At 41.0% G+C, this 22,831-nt stretch overlaps 1 protein-coding gene across 1 annotated transcript in view; it reads right to left on the reverse strand.

The window, feature by feature from the left end:
• The window catches only part of KLHL14 (kelch like family member 14), a 100,778-nt gene that overhangs the window by 17,828 nt on the left and 60,119 nt on the right, over positions 1–22,831 (reverse strand). The window contains exon 3 of the mRNA XM_047828721.1: positions 7,658–7,747. Within this exon, the coding sequence (XP_047684677.1) occupies positions 7,658–7,747 (90 nt within the window). The remainder of the gene's footprint in view (positions 1–7,657; positions 7,748–22,831) is intronic.

Raw genomic sequence — 22,831 nt, forward strand, 5'->3', positions numbered from 1 at the left:
TTAAAATGAATCCTATTTTACATATAGATTGACACCAAAGCAAGAAATGGAAGTGAAAGACTGTATTCCATTTTCTGTGTAGCACCCGAGATGACAATCATCTATAACACTTGAAGTTTTAACTCTGAAAATGTTTTTGTTCATATATGTAAAACTAAACATTGAAATACAGGTACTAAACTTCACCACAGGAATAAACAGATAGGAGTGTGTGTGTGTGTGTGTGTGTGTGTACATGCTTGTGTCTATCCAACACAATTATTAATTGCATAAATATATTTTGAGCATTTATTGTATGTCTTATGTGCTCTAGGTTCTGAGAATATATTGGTGAACAAAAAAGGAAAAGTCCCTGTTCTTGTAAATGAATAAAGAAATATATATTTTCAAGTAGAGACGAATGTTATAAAGCAAGGATTGATAGGGGGCAGGCTAGTTTAAATAGAGTGGTTACCTGCCTACAGATGTTTTCTGCAGAATGAGCCTCTCACATAGTGGGCTTGGTGAGTAGAAAGTCCCAGGGGTTGGCCATGAGTTCAAATCCAGCAAGAATACTGGGGTGACTTAGACAGAAGTCAGAAGCATATCAAGGACCAGAATACAGTGTGCCTTGTGGACTGGTGCAGGATTGTGTCTTCTGTTATAAGAATAGCAGGAAGTCGCTGGAGGGTTTTGAGCAAATAAAAAACATGGCCTAATTTATCTCTTACAAAGATCACTCTGGCTATTGTGTGAAGAACAGACTGTAAAGGGGCCACTCTGAAAGCAAGGGAGCTATCAGGAGGCCATTATAAAAGTCAAGGCAAGGGGTGCCTGGGTGGCTCAGCTGGTTGAGCAGCCGATTTCGGCTCAGGTCATGATCTCGAGGTCCGTGAGTTCGAGCCCCGCGTCAGGCTCTGTGCTGACTGCTCAGAGCCTGGAGCCCGTTTCGGATTCTGTGTCTCCCTCTCTCTCTGACCCTCCCCCGTTCATGCTCTCTCTCTGTCTCAAAAATAAATAAACGTTAAAAAAAAATTAAAAAAAAAAGTCAAGGCAAGAGCTGATGGAGGCTTGAATGAAGGTGGAGGCATTAAGATATGTTGGGATCTATTGTATGGGCAGTGCCGATAAAATTTTCAGATAGACTGAATATTGGTATGAGAAAAAGTAAGCAATTAAGGATGGCTGCCAGATGTTGAGCCTGAGTAACTAGATGGAAGGTCATGAAATTTGCTGAAGTACAGAAGACCAGGCAAGAGGAGTTTGAGGATTAGGAAGAGAAACCATTAGTTCCGTTGTGGACTTAACCTTGAGAGACCTATAGGGTCTCAAAGTAGAAGTATATGGTAGGCCACTGGCTCAATGAGGCTGCAGATGCAAATTTTGGAGTCATTAGTCTAGAGATATTATTTAAAATCGTAGAACAAAATAAAACCCTTTAGACAGAGGGTATGGGCATGGAAAATAAGAGTCCTGAGAAAGAGCCCTGGAGTACAAGAAGAAAAACCAGCAAAGGAAAGGAATTGTCAGAGACAGGAGCGAAAAGTATGATATTTTGGAAGCCATGTCAAATAGTACTTCAAAAAGAGGAGCGAACAACTGAAAATTGACCATAGTATTTGGCAACATGGACGCTGAGGGTAGTCTTGACAAGATTGACTAAGATCTAAGAAAACAGATGCAAGAGGAAGGCAATGCTTCTTAGGATTTTGCCACGAGAAGGAGTAGATTATAGCTGGAGGATGCAGCATCAAAAGTAGGTTTTTTTGGTAGTTTGATTGTATTTTTAAGTCCAGAAATACTGGAAAGTCCTTGAGGGACAAGGCAAGAGGGAATGAGAAATAGGCCTTAGGTTGGAGCAGAAACAAAAATAGGAGGGAAGATAAAATACATGGGTAGCAATGGTGGTAAGTGAACAGATTTGGTAGTAGCAAGATGAAGATTTTATCTTCTGATTGCTTCTATTTTCTTTGAATTAAGAGGCAAGGCCATCAGCTGAGAGTGCAGAGAGAGGTTTTGGAGAAAGAGGCATTTGAAGAGAGAGAAAGTGTGAGAGAGTTAACTTGGAGGGTGGAAGAGTATATTGACCAGGGAAGTTTGGTGGAGTTGGCCAGTAGTGAGCATGGTTCATTAGTAGCCAGTGTGGCTCTGTGGTTTTCTACATCCACATTTAGTTGCTCAGGAGAGGGAAGAGGTGGAAGGGAGTTGGGTTTAACCAGGGCCAGGGCTTTACCAGGAGAGTATAATGAAAGGAGAGGTGGATTCAAGGACTGCAGGTATACGTGCTAAGGTGATCATAGGAATGGGCACTAGACTATAAACCCAGTAAGGAGGGAGGTAAGGACATCAGAGGATGATGGACAGTGAAAAAGTAGTAGGGTAGAGTGAAGGAGGTGTCATTTCCAGGATAACTGTGGCTAGCTGCCACATGAGAGGGCAGAAAGTAAAAAAAAAAAAAAACCCTGAAGATATTCTTTACAGTGATGGATTTTAAGGTTATGGGAGTGACAATAAAGAGACAGTAGAAAAGCTACCTGCCTCCAATAATAAGAGGTTCTGGGCTCAGGTGGTGGAGCCATGCAGTCCCCATTAGAGAGGGTGGCTGGGAAAAGAGTATTCTCAGAAGATAGCCAGGTTTTGATTAGAAAAGAATGGAAGTGATCATTAAGAGGAGAGTTGAAGGATTCTGAGGATTTTATGGACGTGATATTATGAGTTCTAAGGATCTTGTGAGAGTCTGGATAGTGTGATTGGATGGTAAATTAAGTTTGATTTGGAGGTGTACAGAAAGAGTTAAGAGTGAATGACCCCCAAAATTTGGATTCCACAAAGAGAGGCTCCAGCTCAAGGAAGAATTATGTCTAGAGTTGGTTTATAAGGGAGTTTTTGCAGAATTTGTAATCACTTTATTCTAGAAAAAAATATTCTTAGTAGGTTTCAAGGTTCCAAAAGAATCTGAAGATAAATGCTGTTAATAGGAATGTAGAGCATACCCGCCATATATAAGAATGTTTCTTTTTGAAGTTTGGTTTAGAATTTCCACTTAGAGGAAGACATCTGCCTCCTTTTAGCAATGGGGCAGAGTGCCTTCACATGCTGAGCAGTGGTGGCAGAAATTAGCAATTGTGCTTTGGTTGTATTGGTAGTGGCCTTCACTCAGAGAAAAGGCTAAGCAAGGACTGGTGTGATATGGATGTGGATGTGGATGAAGAATTTCCAGGGGCAGAGTCATTGGTGTGAAGGAGAGGTAAGGATGGAGGACTGGGGACAGAAAAAGAAGGAAGGCATTCTGGAGATGGCAAAGGATGTGGTGAGGGGTAATGAACCTCAGAAGAAATGAATGTGGTAGAGTGAGGAAGGTGAGCTCAAAAGAAATTACTTGTTCCTTCTTATGGCTTCTATTGGACTCTACCAGCAGCTTAAGAATTTTTGGTTACTTCACTCCTTTAGTTCCTTCTCATCTTTTCTACTTTTTCCTAATTCTTCCCCCAATTCTTCTCTTTTTTGTGGTGATGCCCTGTCACCAGACAGGTTTGTTGACTACTCCTTAGGTGATAGGTAAAATGGAGCATGGGTGGCAGTTTTCAGACATGGGGGAAAAAGAAGGAGGGGGGAGGGAAGGAAGTTCCCTACAGGCAGTGTTTTTGGGAGCCAATCATCAGTAAGTGACAAATGTAAATTGGTTTTCTGTAAGCTGGGGCAGTGAGAGGATAGATGCATATGTATTAAAATATTATAATGCATTCCTATCACTAATGATGTGAAGGGAGTTAATAGGAGTTAATATCTCTAGCTGAGTAGAAAAAAAAATGGGAGCACCTGGGTGGCTCAGTCAGTTAAGTGTCAGACTCTTGACTTCGGCTCAGGTCATGATATCACAGTTCGTGATTTTGAACTCTGCACTGATAGTGTAGAGCCTGCTTGGGATTCTCTCTCTCTTCGCCTCTCTGTCCCTACCCACCCCTCTCAGAATAAATAAACTTAAAAACGTATGTATCCTGCTTAAACTTCTAGTAACTAATATGTTTTATGATTTCAAATTGTCTTGTAATCAAGACAATAGATAAATGAAATTATATTTGTATTTTATGAGTACATACGTGTTTTATGAGCATGGGTTAAATTTAACAATTTTGAATTTCATTCAAAGACAAGCATCTCAGGCACCATTTTTGTAAGAACTAAAGTTTAACCTAAGATTTCATCTTTGGAACTGACATATCCAGAATATTTGAATTCATGGATTTTTAATTTTTCCTCCCTGGTAGCAATGAAATTAAAGCATGTTATATATTATCATCGGATTGTTATTCTTTATAAATTTTGGTATTAACTGCTTACTTTTTAATTGCAAAATGTATTATAGTATGAAAATCCCATTTTTTTGAGGTGCTTGAGCCCCTTTGTGGTTCTCTAAATCAGAAGTGATGAAGATTCTTTGAGAATAAGGGCCCTTTCCACTGTGATACAATACTGACTTTATTTCAAAATATCAAAGGCAAAAACATGATTGTTATTTAATATCAAACAAAATCCGTATGTTTGCGTGAGGGGGAATTGTCATGCAATATGGCTCTGGAGTCAGACCTACACTGGAATCAGCCCATCTTCGTTCAAACTGTATATGCTGGCCAGTTATTTGCCCTCTTCAGGCTTAGACTCCTCATAGTAACACTAGAACAATCATGGAACAGACCTCTTGGGATGGTTGTGAGATTCGGTAAAATGGTGCAGGGGAGTGTTTAGCAAATTTCTGGGAAATAATTAGTACCCAACAAATACTACTGCTAATGGTTTAAAAAGAAAAAAAAGAAAAAGAAAAAGAGTTGGCTATGGTTGACCAGACGGTTGTCGTCCAGGTTGCTCATGGTCACTGCCGTTCCCTCTCTGGAGAATCGCTCTCAGCTGTACAGGCCATGTCCCTGCCTGCCCTCCTCCCTGACGTGAGGGGAAGGCCCCCGCCAATGACTGAATGACTGACGGGAAGACTTGCCTGCTTGCCTCCTGATGTGACCAATTCTCCTCTGTTTAGGGGAGCCACATCAGTGGTTCATCAGCATTTGCCCAGCTCTATACAAGTGACTTCACATGCCACACATAGCAGGGACAGAATGACTCAACTTTGCAGGTAGGACTCCCACAGCTCTAAAAGGGGGTCTTACAGACACAGAGTTAGCTGCTAGGCCCATATTGAGAGTAAACATAAAATTAAAATACAGTAATGAAAGTTTTACTAAAATTCAATTCTGAGTCTCCTAGTGGCTAAAGCAAAAGAGGAGGGACACGGTAAACCATACAAATCCATTAGTGGTAATTTTCAAAAGCACACAGTGACTCAGTATTGTGGTCTGGCAAGAATTTGTCACATGGGTCTCCACATGGGACACGCCGAGTGGTGAGTGACAGATGTCCCTGCAGTAAATGCGATGCTGTGTTTTCTACAGTATTTTGTCACAGCATATTCACTGAGGCCTTTAAAATGAATTCCTGTTCATCTCAGGCGTGGGGGGAGGCAAGTCAGTGAAGTCCAATGGCACAGTTTTGTGGGACTCTGAATTAGTTCAGAGATAACACCTGGACTCTCCAGCCTAGAGGAAGGAATATGTCCATGGTGCTATTCCTTATCACCCCACCCAACCTCTCAGCTATGTTTGATAGAAAGTTGAACAGTAAGCAGTTATAGGTTATTTTGAGGAAGAGAGAGCATAACCCGGGGAGCAGGTTTTCTGTGTTGCTGAAAAAATCTGTCTTAGAGGAGTGGGAAGTTCATAGTGTTTTGTGAAAACTAAATGGTCGCACCAAGACTGGTACCTTTTAATTTCATTTCATTTCATTTCATTTCATTTCATTTCATTATTTTATTTTACTTTATTTTTATTTTTTGAGAGACAGAGAGAGAGAGGGAGCAAGTGCGTGAGGGGCAGAGAAAGAGAGAGAAGTGGGGCTCCCTCAAAGTGGGGCTCGTGTTCACCCGAAGCAGGGCTTCGATGTGGGACTCGAACTCACGAACCGTGAGATCGTGACCTGAGCCAAAATCAGATGCTTAACCCACTGAGCCACACAGGCACCCAAGACTGGCATTTTATTTTATTTTTTTTTAATTTTTTTTTTCAACGTTTATTTATTTTTGGGACAGAGAGAGACAGAGCTTGACCGGGGGAGGGGCAGAGAGAGAGGGAGACACAGAATCGGAAACAGGCTCCAGGCTCTGAGCCATCAGCCCAGAGCCCGACGCGGGGCTCGAACTCCCGGACCGCGAGATCGTGACCTGGCTGAAGTCGGACGCTTAACCGACTGCGCCACCCAGGCGCCCCAAGACTGGCATTTTAAAAGAGACCTACAGGATCTGGGAAGGGAGATAGGCTAAGAGAGAACATTGTCACCAGAAAGAGGACTTTGCAGCCTTCTCTTGTCATGTGTTCGTTTTAATCTGGCCTTCAAAAAGAATGTTCTGTAGATACTTTGCTTAGATAAACCTGATGGCTGTGCACTGTTGACTTACAAAGACTCTATTCAGTTCAAATTACGTTGGAGGGAGAACAGGTGAAATAGTAATGGGGAGTTACAGTGGATTGTATATATGCCAGTGGTGTTTTCGGGGCGGGGAATGCATCAAGCCTGTCATTGCAAAGGTAAGTTAGAGGAGAGATATTAAATATCATTTTTGCTCCTGTTCTAAACCTGTGTCTCACAAAGCCCAGGAACTGTCCTCTTTGGATAGGAACCAATAAAGCTGCAGGTTTTGGGAAAGAACGTCCTGCTCTCTTCAAAGAAATGTTCTTGGAGGGTGGCTGGGTTGTTTTCCTTTAAGATTTTCTAGAGTGAACAGATGTAACAATTTTCTATAATTTGCCTTGGTGCAGATGCTGAAAGAGAGCATTCACAATAAAATATATGCAGTATATGTAATTTCACTTGGATGTTCTGGGGTTTTAAAGTAAAAATGTGTACCTGCAAGCTGTTTTACGGTTTCTCAGTCATAATAATCTCTGTTACACAGAAGGCTACAACTGCAACCCCTCCTTCACGTGCAGGAGTTCCAAAAATATCTTGATAATTTTGCGCATTCGGCAAGGCACGGTGTTCTCCCTGGGCTGGCTTGGGAGTGGTGCTAAACGTGTTCAATTTCTCTTTGCGAGGAATTTATCAAGTAACCACATCCACAGGGAGGATGGTGGATAGTCTTCGAAAGGAGCCCCAACTAGAATGGGTCTCAAGTAAGAAATGCTGCAAGAGAACTTGAGCTGTGAAGTTCACTTCAGTTCGGACTGCACATGACGCTTATCTACTGAAACTGCGTTATTACACTGATAAAACGGGAGGAAAGTGGTGGAGAAGGTGGTGAGAATTCTTAATAGCTGCAGCTTGCTACCTGCCTCTGGGGAGTCTGTGCTTATGTTTGTGACGTTCCTCAGGGGACGGATAAGGAGAGGGGCCGGGGCGTCACTGCAAAGCCAAATCCCCAGACGGTCCATGAGCGAATGCTCCACTGCGCGCGTCCTCTGCCAGCTCAACGGTTGACCCTCCCTCCAATCGTCAGCCCAATTTACCGACTGCTTCGTGTGTCCCTGCGCACAGAAGTGCATTTCCCACAGTAATCACAAAACAGGCTGCCACCAGTGCCTTCCACGACGCACATGCTCGTTGCGCACCTACTATTGAGCAGTTCAATAGTTACCATTGGGGTTCCATTGGTCCTCTCCACCCAGCACAAACAAGAAGTTTTCTACCTCCACAACGCAGTGGTGGGCACTGTTGTACGGCATAACTGGAATGGAGGGGGGGAGAAAAGAAAAGACGCATGAAATTCTCCACCTTAGGACTTGAGACCTTGGCTCACTAGTTATTTGCTTCCACCAAAGGGTGTCAAATGTGAGAGTAAGTCGGAAGGAAGAAGACAGCAGCAGCCGCAGAGGGGACACCCGCCGGTCTCCAGTGGTTCAGCCGTGTGTTCACAGCAATTTCAAACCCAGCCCCTTTTGATTAATTTTACATAATGTTATTCCACAAATTAGTCAAGAACAACCTGTCTTGCGGCTTTCGAGTCTTAAGTTGTCCTCACCTGCCTGATGATGGGGATCGAATTCTAAAGCAATGACTGATAGTCCCAAATGGTCAGGGCTGGGGGTTACTTCTTGGAAGAAATAACCCTGCACGCGCTTGGAGCCGTTAAGATGCTCTGCCCAAACTTGGTTTGCTGGCAATCTTTCCATAAACAGACTCAGGGTGCTTGGTAGCTTTCTATTCCACAGCAATGAGCAAGCTGAATTTCCATACAGTTTTAAGTTTTTAAATTAAGGTCCTGCTGATTTAATGCCTTCTCCAAATGTATACGCTTAATTTCCTGTACAATGTCATTAGCAGCACAATCACACATTTTCTATCTATCTGCTTAGGAGCTCTTCTGTGACGAAGATAAAAACTGTCAGGAACATCACAAATATCCATCCGTTCCCCTGGTCTCGCCCTTCGCCCTGCCCCAGTGTGGTTGGTGTCAGGAGGGGGGTGTTACTGAGAAACCCACCAAAGCCCCGGTTGCTCTGTGTTTGTTTGTTCTCATTTACATTTTCTTTTGGGAGACACACACAGTATGAATAGGACAGCCCTGTCACCCCATGTGCTGTGCAGTGTTGGTGGCTGCTATTGTAATATCATATGGCAAATGTAAACTCGAGCAGAATTAGTTATCACATCACATGCAGTGGTTTGGACCCAGTGACACCCAGTAGGAAAAATGATGTCCTTGTTCGGCTCATCATATGGGCACCTTAAATCTAGGTGAGGACAAATGGAGAGGTGATGTGCATGTTCAGGCAGAGAACTTATTGCTTGACACGGATCAACAGAGCACTTAAGAAACCAGTGCAGTGGGAAATCAATATGAGTCAGGGCCAGCTCTTCCTCTGTGCTCTTTTGCCAATGCCGAAAGAGACAGAGCCTATCCTAGACCCAACTTATTTGGGATGATATATATCTCTCATTTCATTTTGTGTTCATCATCTTTTCTTTTTCTCAGAATGCACTTATGCTGGCTAACATATGTAAATAAAATTAACAAGGGACAGGCACAGCTTCGAAATCTATAACACAGCTTCGGAAAGAGCGAATCAGATCATTTAAGCTTCTTACTAAAGGATTTTAGGTGTTTGGGCTATTTTATGAGTTATTTATTTTTTACTGTGCGTATTCATTGTTTTTAAACTTATATTTCTAATGCTAGAGGCCTTGGTATGGAAACCCCTGATTTCTGGGACAATGTAGAAATTGGATGTGCTATGGATTTGTGTGGTCTATTAATTAGGTCATTGACGTAGGGAGTCATCTTGGGGATGCCCTTTTGCCCCTCAACCCTCAGTTATCTCTTTGGAAAATGCTTTTAACCACATAGCTCTGCAGAGATACCATATAGTTTCTCAGAATCTACTGGGGCAGAATATATGTTGAGTTCACTGACCAACTAACATCAAATACATTTTGAACACCTTTTTTTTTTTTTTAAGCTAAACATCATTGTTTGGATTATGATGCTGGTTCCAGAATAGCAAATACAAAACTATGCTGCTCATATATGATGTATATTGTGTATATTGTGAACAGCCTGGTGCCACTCCAGTTCACCATCATGTCAGCTGGGCAGTGTAAACTCACAGCATGGGTTATCATCTGCATGTGTCTATTCACATGGGACCTGAGGATAGGAATAGGGCCATCGACTATAACCAATGACTTTATGACTGCCACTCTTTCAATATTTAAATTTTTGGTCAGTTCAAGCCCCAAACCTTATCAAAATGAAAAACTGCATTATCATCTGTTCAACCAGAAGTCCTGCTTGGTAATGAAGCACAATCTCTGAAAATATAACAACACTTGTGTTTTGTTCTTGCCATTTATTTGCTCCCATTCAGGCAAGCAGAAATTAAGTGAAGGAAATAATACATGATTTATTCTTAAGCCTCTTTCTCATTTGATTACCCCTATTGTTATGCTTTATGCAAACAAATGAAACTATTACACTAAACTAACTATTGGAGCCTTCAAAATAAGAGAGAAGGTCTTTGCAGTCCTAATATAAAGGCTGTTGAAGGCATCCTCATTTTTTACTCTTGTTTTTAAACCTTGTATGCTGTATTTCTTGGCTGCGTATTTTAGTATTCTCGTTCCTGAATTATTGTCTTTTCTAAATTATTACCGTGAATCGAGGCTATAAATACACACAAATAACTCTTTGAAATTATTCTGAATGTGAAACGTTCCAAATTTATTAGAAAAAATCTATATTAAATCAATGTTTGAGTTTCGTAAAAGACCTCATTTGACTTCGGATTAAACGTGAAGGAAAGCAAAATAAATAGGGCAGGAAGCATGAGCAAACATCTGTTTAAAATGGCGCTGGTACTGCACGTATTTGATTACCTTTTAAACAACAAGGGATACATGCATGACCCTTTCCAGATTTCTCGAGAGGTGGACACCAGCCTCGCCCTCACAAGCAGGAATTGGAGGAGAAGTTTGTACTCATGTTCATATACAGCCCAGTGCGAGTTTTTAGCGTGTCAGTCAGTGAGTTAGAGGGAAAGGGTAAAGAGAAGCTAATCAGGATGAAATGAGATTAAAGGCTGTCTAATTTTACAGCAACTGTGATCCATCAGCCACTGTGAAAGTGACAGTGGAAATGAATGATGGAGACAGACAGGTGGGGCTGTACATTTCACTGATTTATCCTCAAATGCACTGGGCCTTATTTTATTGAGTGAACATGACCGCATTTATCATGACTGTCATCTAAACCCACTTCCCTCCATTTAAAAAGGTCACTTTACTCAGAGGGAGTAGGAGAGAGGCACTTTCAAATCAAATTTAAAATCTCATAACACGTGTTTATAAGGCCCTTTGTGAGAATTCTAAACTTTATTAAACAAACTTGAAATGCCAGAAGGAAAAGGAAGGAAAAAAAGTCAGAAAACTGAAAAAGAAGAAACCTTTGGTCACCTGAAGGGACACGTTCATTTAGTCTCTAAATTGGAAGCAATTTGTATCATTTTCCCCTTTCCCGCTCCAAACACGTGATAGTCTATTCTAGTCTGGGGAGTTAAATAAAACATTTACATTTAGTATTTTTAATTAAGAAAGTAGGAAGCAGGTAGTACTATAAAATTAACTTGGAGAGGATATTAAGTCACAGTATTTACTCTGCAGAATGATTAACCATCACCCACACAGTAGATGTTAGCAATTGTTACAAGCTGTCACAATTTACTTATGTACCTGTTAATTGTTTCCCCATAATTTTAAGGCCATAAAAAAAAAATCTCAGTTACACAGATTCTTTTACCCTTCCCTGTACCAGTGCAATAAAATGTCCTGGAGTGTTATGTACAGAGTTGGTCTTCGTGGATATGAAAATGGAGAGTCAAACCCTCAGAGTATTTCGTGTTACCTTTCATAATACTAACCACCATTTACCAAACATTTACCATGTGCCAAGGCATGGTTCAGGTGCTATAGATATAGATAAAGAAATGAAATATGTTATGATATTCATGTATAGTTACCTATATTGTATCTCCAAAATATAACACTTGTGTTTTGTTTTTGCCATTCCCTTGTGTCCACTCAGGCAAGCAGAAATTAGGTAAATGAAATAATATCTGATATTATAATGCATGATAAAATATAATGCCTGATAAAATGTACCAATATTTTATTTACTGATATCTTTGATTTAATAAAACTAACTCCAAGGGAGGCATTACTCATTCACTTTATGAAAAATACTGAGGCCTTGAGAGGTTAAGTCACTTGTTGAAGGTCATACTCAGCTAATGAACAGCACGGAGAGAATCCAAACACAGGGATAACTGGATCCCAACCCACGTTCTTGTCCATTTCACTCTACTGATTTTCAATAGGTATGTTCATCCAACCAGCAAGTAATTACTGAGTACCTGTGTGTTCAATGATGGTGTTCCTGAAATTTCTGCATAATTTTTTGCATTGAATCATGTCTTAAAAGTTTATTATTTTCATATTGGAAGGAACCCTTAATGAGACCAAGTGGATACTCCTACAAAATTTTCTTTTTATAAATCCAGATATTCAAATAGTTGGTTTTCTTAAAATAAGATATCGTTGTTTGATAAAGCCAGGAAAACACTGAACAAGTTAGCCAGTTAAGGATTGGTAGAGTCTACTGGCAGAGAGCTTTTATTTTTTTAAAAAACAATGAGGTCATAGTTTAACCCTGTAAGCCGATTCAAAGTATCTTGGGCACACAGGCCCTTTTCCTGACATGCAAAACACGTAGGGGGCTTGTATTTATGAAGGTCTTATTCTGTTAAGAGATCCACACTACTCCGTTTTCTCACATATATGTCAAAGCAATATATATCTCTTCCAGCAGAAAGTATAGGTATCATTCTCAGCCACAGATGTTCATGAACATCCAAAGAAGAGATTGCATATGGCTAAGCCAAGTTTAAAGGATTGCTAAATAAATAGTCACTGAATGCTTATCATTTTGCTGTAACATTTATGGGGGCCTTGGTTTTCTGTTGGCCTCAAATATATAGACTTGCAAAACTGTCAACTATGACATACTTCTTAGGTAAAAAAAAAATTAATGGCCATGGTAAAAATACAATCTTATAAAAAGTAAAGATATGCAGGACCAGTAAGTTTTCCTCCTATGCCTGTGCTTCCGGTTTTCAGTTCCTACCAGAGAGACTATCACCGTTACGATGTTCTTGGATTTTCCTTTCAGAGAGTTTATACAGATAGGAGTCATTTCCTTTAATACAAATGGCTGCAGCATACAATGGACATACTGTTTAGTACCCTTCTTTTTGCACTCAAGAATGCATTCACTTACTCCCTCTCCGCCAATCAAATATTTGTCCAGCTGCAACTCTATGCCAGGCAATGTCCTACCTGCTGGGGTGGTCGTAGCAGAAAACAGCATCAAGGAACATGCTAGTCAGGGGAAGCACGTAGTGAACAAGTACACAAATAAACAGACACTTTTGTTTCAAATGATAGGTGCAATGAAGACAAGTAACGCAGGGTCAGAAGAGAGAGAGTGACAGGGTGGGGGGATGGTGATAGTGGTTAAGGAAGGCCTTTGTGAGGAGACTTTTGACTCATCTCAAACTGCCTGAGGAGAGCTAGGAAACCATGCAGGGTAAAGGTGCAGGAATAATAAACACAAAGGCCTTGAAGCATGAGCGTGGAATGATTCCAGAACACAAGAAGACCAGATCAGAGAGGCATTCAGTAGCTATTTATTTAGCAATCCTATAAACTTGGTTTAGCTGTATGCTATCTCTTCTTTGGATGTTCATGAAAATCTGTGGTTGAGAATGATACCTACTTTCTACTGGAAGAGATAGATGTTGCTTTGACATATATGTGGGAAAACAGAGTAGTGTGGATCTCTTAACAGATAGACCAAGATGAGGTCTAGGTGGGAGACCAAGGGCAGGCCAGGTGCAAGGATGCAGGCCCCCTCTGAAGAGAATACTTGGGTTGTCCACCACTGCATTCTTTTTTTTTTTTTTAATGGCCGCACAGTGTTCCGTTTGATGGGGATCCTATAATGTATTCCATTCTTAATTCATTCACCAAGCATTTATTCAACACTCATTATGTGCAGACACTTTTCTGGTTGCTGATAATGCAGCAGGGAACTAAGCTCGCATAGAGCTTACATTACAGGGGAAAGAAGTATGTAAACAAATACATAATGAACAGGAACACGGCCAAATGAAAATAGATGACATCAGGAGAAAGAAAATGGGATGATGTGTTACAGAAGGAGTGCCTGGTTATTGTTCCACCCGGGGTGGCTGGGGAATGGCATTTAAGATAGAGTACGAAAGGTGACAGGGAGGCGCCACTATAAAACAAGGGCCAGGAGTCCATACAGAGACCCCGAAGCACAAATGAGCTGGATGTGCCTGAGAGGCCCACGGAAGCCTCTGTGTCTGGAACTCTGAGGTTATGGGATGGAGTCAGAAGGCAGGCAGAGGCTGGGTAGATAGGTCTTCATAGGCCAAGGTAAGTGGTGTGGATTTCATTCTTAGCATGATGGAAAGGCATTGGGGGGTGGGGGCGGTTTAAGCAGCTGAATGGCATAATCTGGTGTATGTTTATAAACATTACTCTGGCTCCTGTAGATATGGGAGTGAAAGAGGGGAAAGAAGGAGACTGGGTAGGGCACCCTGTCTGTCATCGGGGTGAGAGATGACAGACACCTGATTGGAAAGCAGTGCTAGGGATAGAGAGAAGGGACATGTATTGAAGGGTTTTGCTCCAATGGTGCCCTGCTATGTCCTTGTAGGTACACAGCATGCATACACAGGAGTTCATCTGTAGGACTGATTTTCTTCCATGGAAATTTCTGGGCCAAATTATGGCTGCATTTTAGATTTTGTTGGATATTGTTACACTGTACCCCTTTTTACATTTGTATCTTTGCCAATATGGTAGGTGAACAATTGATACCAAGTTAAAATGTAAATGTGTACATATTTCATTATGCTAGAGGTTGAACATCTTTTCATAAATTTAAAATCTGTTTTTCATATATTATTTTTTCTGTTGAGTTTTCCATTTCATGATATCAGAATTTATGTTACTTATAATTATGTGATTTGTGTTTTTGATGTGTTCTTTTCTATGGAGCTATCTAGACTGGCAAAATAAATGATATTCTGGAAGGATGATGTTGCTAGAATATATATTTGTAAAATATTTATTCCTTGAAGCAAACTCAAATAGCAATTACATGCTGTTGAAAACAAATACAACATAAAAGAAAGATGCCCCACTTTAATAATATTGAATGAGTATTCCTTCCTTGCCATAGGATCATATAGGAATTTTTAAAAACAATTTCTTCAACTTTATCATAAATGTAATTGGGAAACATAAATAATTTAAAATCTTATTAGTTTAATCCTACCCTCTGTGAAGACTTAGCAACTTGGCCAATGACTCCCTGGTGACAGAGACAGATACATAATAAAACATCTTGGATGAAGCAGGTGTTTGATAGATACTATTGAATAAATAATCCACAGAAAAGGCTCTATTACTTTTTTTTATGTCGTATTCGGACTGTTCTATTTCTGTAAACTACCAACAGTAGTTTGTGAATTTGGGGAACACTTGATCACTGTGGACAACTAATCTGGAAAATTAAGCCCCGTAAGAAGTCTACATGGTCTGAGTTCAGTGGTGAGTTGGTCGATGCTCTGAATTAACCCAAAGGTTACCAACACTTTCTCCCTCATCCCCAACTTGTTCTGCACACCCTGAGCCAGGATCCCATAGTCCCATAGGAAACAAAATTATTGGAGTGAGTTATTTATATTTATATATACTTTTTTTTTCTGAAGAAAGTACATGTGTATTAGGTTTTGGAAGTTGTGCAGAAACCAAGAGAGGCTGTTTTCTGTCTTACAGTTCAAAATTATAGCTCAGGTAAGAGTTTTCCTGACAGTGAGCATTGCTTTGTTACTTCCCGTACCTTGCAACGATAGTGCTAAACGCATGCCTTTATTGTACACTCGACAAGTCATGACACAGTATATTAAAATTGCCTGTCTTTTCTTTGTTACCACTAAAGGATCTGTGAGCAACTTGAGGCCAGACTGTGTCATCGTTATAGCTTTATGCCCAATACATAGTACCCAGGCATTGCTATAGCTTTTATACCTAATACATTAATTAGAAACGCTGGTTAATCAATAAATGTTAGCAGCATGAATGAATGGATGCTAACTAAAGGAGATGGTGAAATTTACTTCTTTGGTGGATGTGAAAAATGTGAGTCCCAGAAGATGTGGAGGAGAGAGGGGTTGAAGGAAGAAAGGGAAGAGAGAGAGGAAGAGGTGCCTTAGATGACTTTTAGAAGAGATGTCACCCTATAAGCAATACTTATGTTTTACACAAAGAAGGTTTGTAAGTTCCTCAAAAACTGTGACATATTTCTTTAGGAGCTATCATAGATTTAATTGTGCCAAGGTCAAAGGTTTTCAATAAATCCTTGTTGATTTACGGTTTTAGTTCTGAGCTCTGGGGACACACTAACAACCAGCTTAAAATAAGACTTCTATTATCTATTTAAGCAAAACTGACTTTCAAAGCCTTATTTTTATTTTAATTAGAATATTTTCACTAATTTGTTCCTAAATTATGACTGTGTTTTACCATATCAACTATTCAATTTTGGATACTTCCTGGCATGTTAGTTAGAAATTAAATGTAGTTTGATTTTCTCCTTTTGGAAAATAAAAATATCTTTGGGAATAAAAGTTGCAATCTCTTCCAATAGTTTTGTGGGTTTTTTTTTTCTGTTTTATAAAGTGTCGTGTTTTCAGGGACAGGTTGATGAAACATGTGTGTGCCTTGATGTTTACCCCTTCCTATGAGCCAATGCAATGGTTTCCTGATCTTATCTTTGGGGGGGGGGAGTGAGAAATTGCATTTTTCATTCTACACCTAAAAAGTCTCACTAAAAAATTAGTTAACTCTTTAAATGAATTAAAGTAGCAGAGCACCACATATTATTTCAAGCTGTGAATATAAGACCTTTGATAAAAATCAAGGGAGCCACAACTAATTACTTTGGACAGTATGACAATAGGGTAGCAAATATGATTGTCAAATAATTTGAAGTCTTTTAGATGATGGCCCCCTTGTCCCAAATTACTGAGGGCAGGAGGAAGGGAATGGGTGTGGTCTGTATGATGAGGATTTACAAAGAAGAGTGTTTTTGGTGTAGATCACATAAACTCAATATTGTAAAGTGAGCACTAGTGGTTCGCATTAAAACCCATGAGATATCAAGATCACTTGTCTATCAACTATTTTTTCGTTGATTTGATTCAAAAACATGTATTAAAGAACTAGCAGTTACTGTGCTAAATTCTGGGACGCCATTCCTGTATTCCAGATCTCACAGTGTAAGAGAACATACAAACAGGGAAACAGGACACACGGTGCTCTTGGAGAAGAGCAATAGAAGTTCCAGGGAGGAAATGACTAAAACTTCAGGGAGAAAGAGAGGCTTAAGCTAAATCATAAGGCTAAAAATGCATTTTCCAAGTTGTCACAGCAGCCAAAGTCATTGTCAGAAAAAGGAACATCGATTCAAGAAATATTTATTGAGCTCTTCCCATGTGCCAGAACTTGGACTAGACGCCGGTGACATTATTTTTATTTTTGTTAGAGTATTTTATAAAAACTGATTATTAAAATTAGATCAATTTCCAAATTGAGGAAACGTGTTTGGGGAATGTGGGAACAAATAAAAGGGATGGACCATTATCTGTGCTGTCTTTTTAGGCAGCTGTCCTGTGGCCCAACTCAGATTCCCTCTGCAGCACTCTCTCCTTAGACAATCGGCAGTAATGGTCTCTGCTCTAATTAAGTCTCTCCCAACATTTGCAGTCACCTGCTAGTTCCAGAAGCAGTTGGTAGGATTATCAGAACAGCCAACAATACTTTTGTTTCTTGCAGACCATCCTTCACTGCATTTGCTCTTGTGTTATTATGCTATTGCACTTATTTGACTTCAAAGGAAATTTCACTGCAAGGATTCAGAAGGATTTGCTATACATTCCTTCCATGGCCATATCATGGTGTGTGTCTGTGTACATTCACACAAGGTTGTGTGTGTCAAATCTGAGAAATACTAGGGCAGTTGAGCCTAGCAGTGACAATTATACAAAGTCAATAGCTTATGACACACAAAAGAAATTAAAGTGCAGCCCATGGTCTTAGGAGATGAGCCCAAGTTGGGTGGCATTTGCCATGGAAAGGCACCTAGAACTGTCTTGAGAAAGTTCTGAAATCTTCATTTCTGGGGAAAAATGGAGAATTGTAACAGTGTGGATCTAAAGAGAGAGACAGGTAGGGAAAAACTATGAATACTGAAGTTGCCTTTTCACCTTTTTTTGGCACCATTTTTTACTGGCAAAACTAGACAGTCATTGGATGCTAAGTGATATTTACTTATAAATATATTTATGAATGTGCATGAATATTTGGCACTTTTCCTGTCTTGGAATTTAGGCTGATACCCTAAGGCTGAAGCTAATCTAAAGATATATTCCAAGCCATCTATGCAGGACTAAACTTGTTCTGTCTAGTTACATGTGTATATACACACACACACATGCACACAGACACACACATGCACACTTGGACACCCCTATTTAGCCTGCATGTACAATGACGTGGAAGACTGTTAGCAAGTGGGGAGTTTTCCTTGAGAGAATGTTGTGGGAATTTGTGGGAACCTTGGACACTTTCCATCTGCAGGAGAACAGAATACTCCTCCCACCTCCACCCCAAACACAAATCAAAGACTGGTGGAAGATTCTTGGGCCAGATGTTTCTTTGTCTCTTGGGGTTTGGCAGACACAAGGAGAAGTCTGAAGGCAAGAAGCTGGTAGGAGCCATCTGGGATGGGAATGTGGAGGGAGAGAGCTGGGTCAGAAGGGGCCTGCACTTGTGGATTTGGCGGGGCAACAGTACCTACTACCTGCCTGTGCACTGAGCTGGTGCTTGGGAAGCTTGCTTGGCTAAAATTGCCATGCAAGGATCCAAGAATATTAATTTCCAGGTCAAGGTGACCCTAATAGAAGCTGTGTGGTAGACAGCTCATGGCATAGTGGAAAGTCTTCAGAAAGAGGTTTATAACAGAACCCATAAAGACAGCTCATCAAAAACAAAGTCAGCTTAAAGCATTTGTCTCCTGAAAGCCAAGTTCTAAAAACACTAGGCAAATAAGAGCTTTTCTCCCTGTGCCTTCCCCTCTGCCAGATCTATTCCTGGTAGAACCAGGTTACTCAGGATGGCCGAGTTTTCCTCCAGGGCTGGTCAGCCTTTCTCACCCTCATGTCAACGTTGGTACAGGAAAGGGCTAACCCAGCAGGCCTGAGACTGCTACCCATAGAAAAGCCTGGCCTTTCTTAGAAAAGTTGACCTTTGGCTGATATCAGGGAATTTAGATTTTAGGGTTGTTCCCACTACCTTAACTAAGAGTGGCTATTTGTGCCCAAATTGAAAAACAAAGTGGTTTATCCTCAACACCTGCCTTTTTTCTGGGAGTATGGAATTTTGGACGTCTAGCTGACCAGCACTGAGTCTCTAATGAGCTTCACTGGTAGACAACATTTCACCGTATTACTGTAATTGGATGCTGGAGGAAATAAGTGTGTCCAGGGGGACTTTACTGGGAGAGGACTCTTGGAAGCTTGCACCTGGTTTCCTCCAGACTTTGCCACGTGCACCTTTTTCCTTTGCTGGTTTTGCTTTATATGTTTTCACTGTAATAAATCACAGCTGTGGGTACAACTATATGCTGACCCTGTTAGTTCTTCTAGTGAATCACTGAACCCAAGGGTGGTCCTGGAAATATCTGATACAATAGGAGACATAGAATCTTCAAGTGTATTTAAAGAATAAGGTTTTGATTTAACATCCGGTATAACTGAGGAGGCTTTAAGAATGTCTTGGGGCGCCTGGGTGGCTCAGTCGGTTGAGTGTCCGACTTCGGCTCAGGTCATGATCTCACGGTTCGTGGGTTCGAGCCCCCTGTCGGGCTCTGTACTGCCAGCTCGGAGCCTGGAGCCTGCTTCGGATTCTGTGTCTCCCTCTCTCTCTGACCCTCCCCCGTTCATGCTGTCTCTCTCTTTCTCTCAAAAATAAATAAACATTCAAAAAAAAAAAAAAAAAGAATGTCCTGAGGTTGAAGCCCCAGGGAGGGGTGTGACATCCAACAGAGAGGTTTTGAAAAATCAGTGGTTGGGAAAAATCAAGTTGCTTTTAGCGAAGTTCTTTCAATAAACTGATTACGGATGCATATGTTTATGAAAGACTGCTTCTGGACTTCTGAGGAACCCTCTTGGCTGGAGAGGCATGGGTTCCATATTTCCTCTGGTTGGAATCAATGTGTAAATCTCTCCTGAGGATCTACTAGTGGCCAACTCTGTCCTGTCAGAGGTGCTGGAGGATTTGTCAAAGAAATCGACACTATGGCCCTTCTTAATTTCCTCAGAAAATTTATAGTCGAGTTGAAACACTGCATAGACATATTTGAGACCACTTGGAAGGAATAATGCAGTGGTGAAGGAGCTTTATATCAAAGAAATATGAAGAGGGAAGAAGTCCCTGAGCCTTGGCTTAGGTGGTGATGTGCTTCTGCCTTCCATGTCTCTCTAGCCATCACTTCCTTCTACATCTTCACAGGGTGCCTTTCATATCTTAAAAAAAAATCCAGAAATGGGGCACCTGGGTGGCTCGGTTGGGTAAGCATCTGACTCTTGATTTTGGCTCAGATCATAATCTCATGGTTTGTGAGTTTGAGCCCCATGTCGGGCTCCTTGCTGACAGCCTGGAGCCTGCTTGGGATTCTCTCTCTCCCTCTCTCTCTCTTTCTCCATCCCTCCCCTACTTACACGTGCGTGTGCATATGTGCTCTCTCTCATGATAAATAAATAAGCTTAAAAAAAAGAAAAAAACCCAGAAAATGCAAACTTCTTTCATCCTGCTGGCCCTTCCAGCTCTCCTTAGAGCAACCCAACTCCCTGGACCACAAAGCTGGTGAATGAACACAGTGAATGATTGGTCCCATGTTGGTCCCACGACTCAGCCAGTCCCTTCAGAGGGGTTTTCGAACTGGAGCTGACAAGAGGAAACCTTTTCTTACTGACCACGGATCCTGGAGCTGCTTGTGGCAACAGAGAAGCAGTTCTGAACAAACGAGCTTGTGCAGTGAGGAGAAAAGAGACTTATGGAGAAAGAATCCTGATAAGATGTCAAAGTTTTGTTTCTGAGTCATGTGTAAGGTCATGTGCTGCCCTGCCCTCATGGTGATGTGGGCCCATGTGGTCTCTTTCCCCTGGGCTTTTCCAGCATCCTCCTGCCTCCCTGCTTTTGCTGTTGTTCCTTTTCGGCTTAGTCTTTCCAGAACACTCACAATGATCCTTGCATCTGAGTCAAGTCAGATGATGACACTCATTTCTATTAGGTCTTTTCCTTACATCTTGTCACCCTTAGAATAAACGTTCGAGTTTTCAGAATGGCCTACAAGGACCATATGGCTGCTGGCCACCTTCCTAACCTTCTTTTCTCTCACTCTCCCCTCCCAGGGGTGCTCCAGCCATACTGCTTCCCTGTGGTCTCCCCACCACCACAAACACATTCCTGTTTGAGGGTCTTTGCACTCTGTTCTCTCTGCCTCTATGTTCTTCCTTTGTGTATTCTCATGGCTCGCTCTGTCACTTTATTCAGGTGACTGCTAGAAAGAGAGACCTTCCCTGACAATCCCATTACAAAAGGACTCCCTTGTTGTTCACCACTTCTTTACCCGGCTGTAATGATCCTGATAGCACTCGTTAATGACTACCATGATATAGGTTTTTTGTTTGTTTCTAAACCATTTCTATACCAACAAGTAGGCCATATACTAATATACTAACTGCATGCTGCATGACTGTCATACTCATCACCAAATCCCCAGTGCCTAGAACAATGTCTGGCACATTGTAGGCATCCGGTAAATATTTGTTAATGATGAAATAGTTTAAGTTATGCTGAACTGTATTTCTGTGACTCACAACCAATACTTCTAAATTTCAGATGGAGAACCTAAAGCAATATGGTTAAGGTGAAATAGTAATTCAATAAGCATGTGGCTTTAGCTACTGGGTTCAGTAGTGGAGACTTATGTGCAATTTACGTTTTAAAAGGGAAGATGGTACATTGTCACACAGATCTAGCTTTTATATCATTTAACCGTGTGAGCTTAGGTGGCTTGATTTCTCCATCAGTAAGATGTAGATTATAATATCTACCTCAAAGGGCTATTGTGAGGATTCAATTCAGTTGGATAACTTACGTAAAGCACCAGGCTCATTATCAACAAGCTATAAAAGTTAGTTCTTTTATTGTCCCCTTTCCCCTACCAAGTATTTGTACATTGTTTAATTTTACAAAAGACAAAGCATTTCCAGACAAGCAAAATTCCATTACTTGTGATATTAGCTACCTAATAAAAGTATGGAATTGTTAAAGCATATATTTGATATAGAATTGACTTAAAATGTAGTTTTGACATATGGGAGTCAGAATGTGTGGTTCTCAGAAAATCACATCTGGATATGTGGATAGGATGAAGTGGTCCAGGTCTCCACATTTTCAAGAGTCATATCGGTATGCTTACAGTGGTTTAAACTAACTTCCTAAAAACACACAGTGCATGAGGGTAAGAGATTTCAGTTAGTTTTTACTTAACATGTATCACACTCCTACTGTGTGCTGTGTGTGAAACAGAGAAGAACATGAGCACAGACCCTGATCACACCCATCAGAGGAAAAATTTACACACATATGTACATTTAGTGCAAAGCAGACTATAGTTAATGATATGACAGAGGTCCAAAATTCAGGGAAAGACAAGACAAATGAAGAGTAATTATTTTAGTTGTCCTGGAAAATCCACGCAGGTGGATGTGTGTTGGGTCTGTGCAGGAAGAGTGGGAAATGAACCGGTGCAGAGGGGCTCGAGGAATTCCAGTCAATGCCATCCGTGTGCAGAGAGGCATGGTGGCTGGGGAACCGTTAGGCAGTTTTTTGTGCCTAGAGTGTAAAGTTTGAGCAGCAATGGGATGTCAAGTTGAAAACTTAGCAAGAGACAAGGTCATAGAGTTCCCCGAATACCAAAGAGTCTACCACTCTTACCAGGGAAGCACAGAAGGTTTAGGGAGGGGAGTAAAGCCTGAAGTGTGTGAACAGGTAATAGATCCTCTCTTTTAATCTTGCTAACATCCTTGCCCCACTT

The sequence above is a fragment of the Prionailurus viverrinus genome, chromosome D3 (genome assembly GCF_022837055.1).
Source record: "Prionailurus viverrinus isolate Anna chromosome D3, UM_Priviv_1.0, whole genome shotgun sequence".
Taxonomy (NCBI): Eukaryota; Metazoa; Chordata; class Mammalia; order Carnivora; family Felidae; genus Prionailurus; species Prionailurus viverrinus.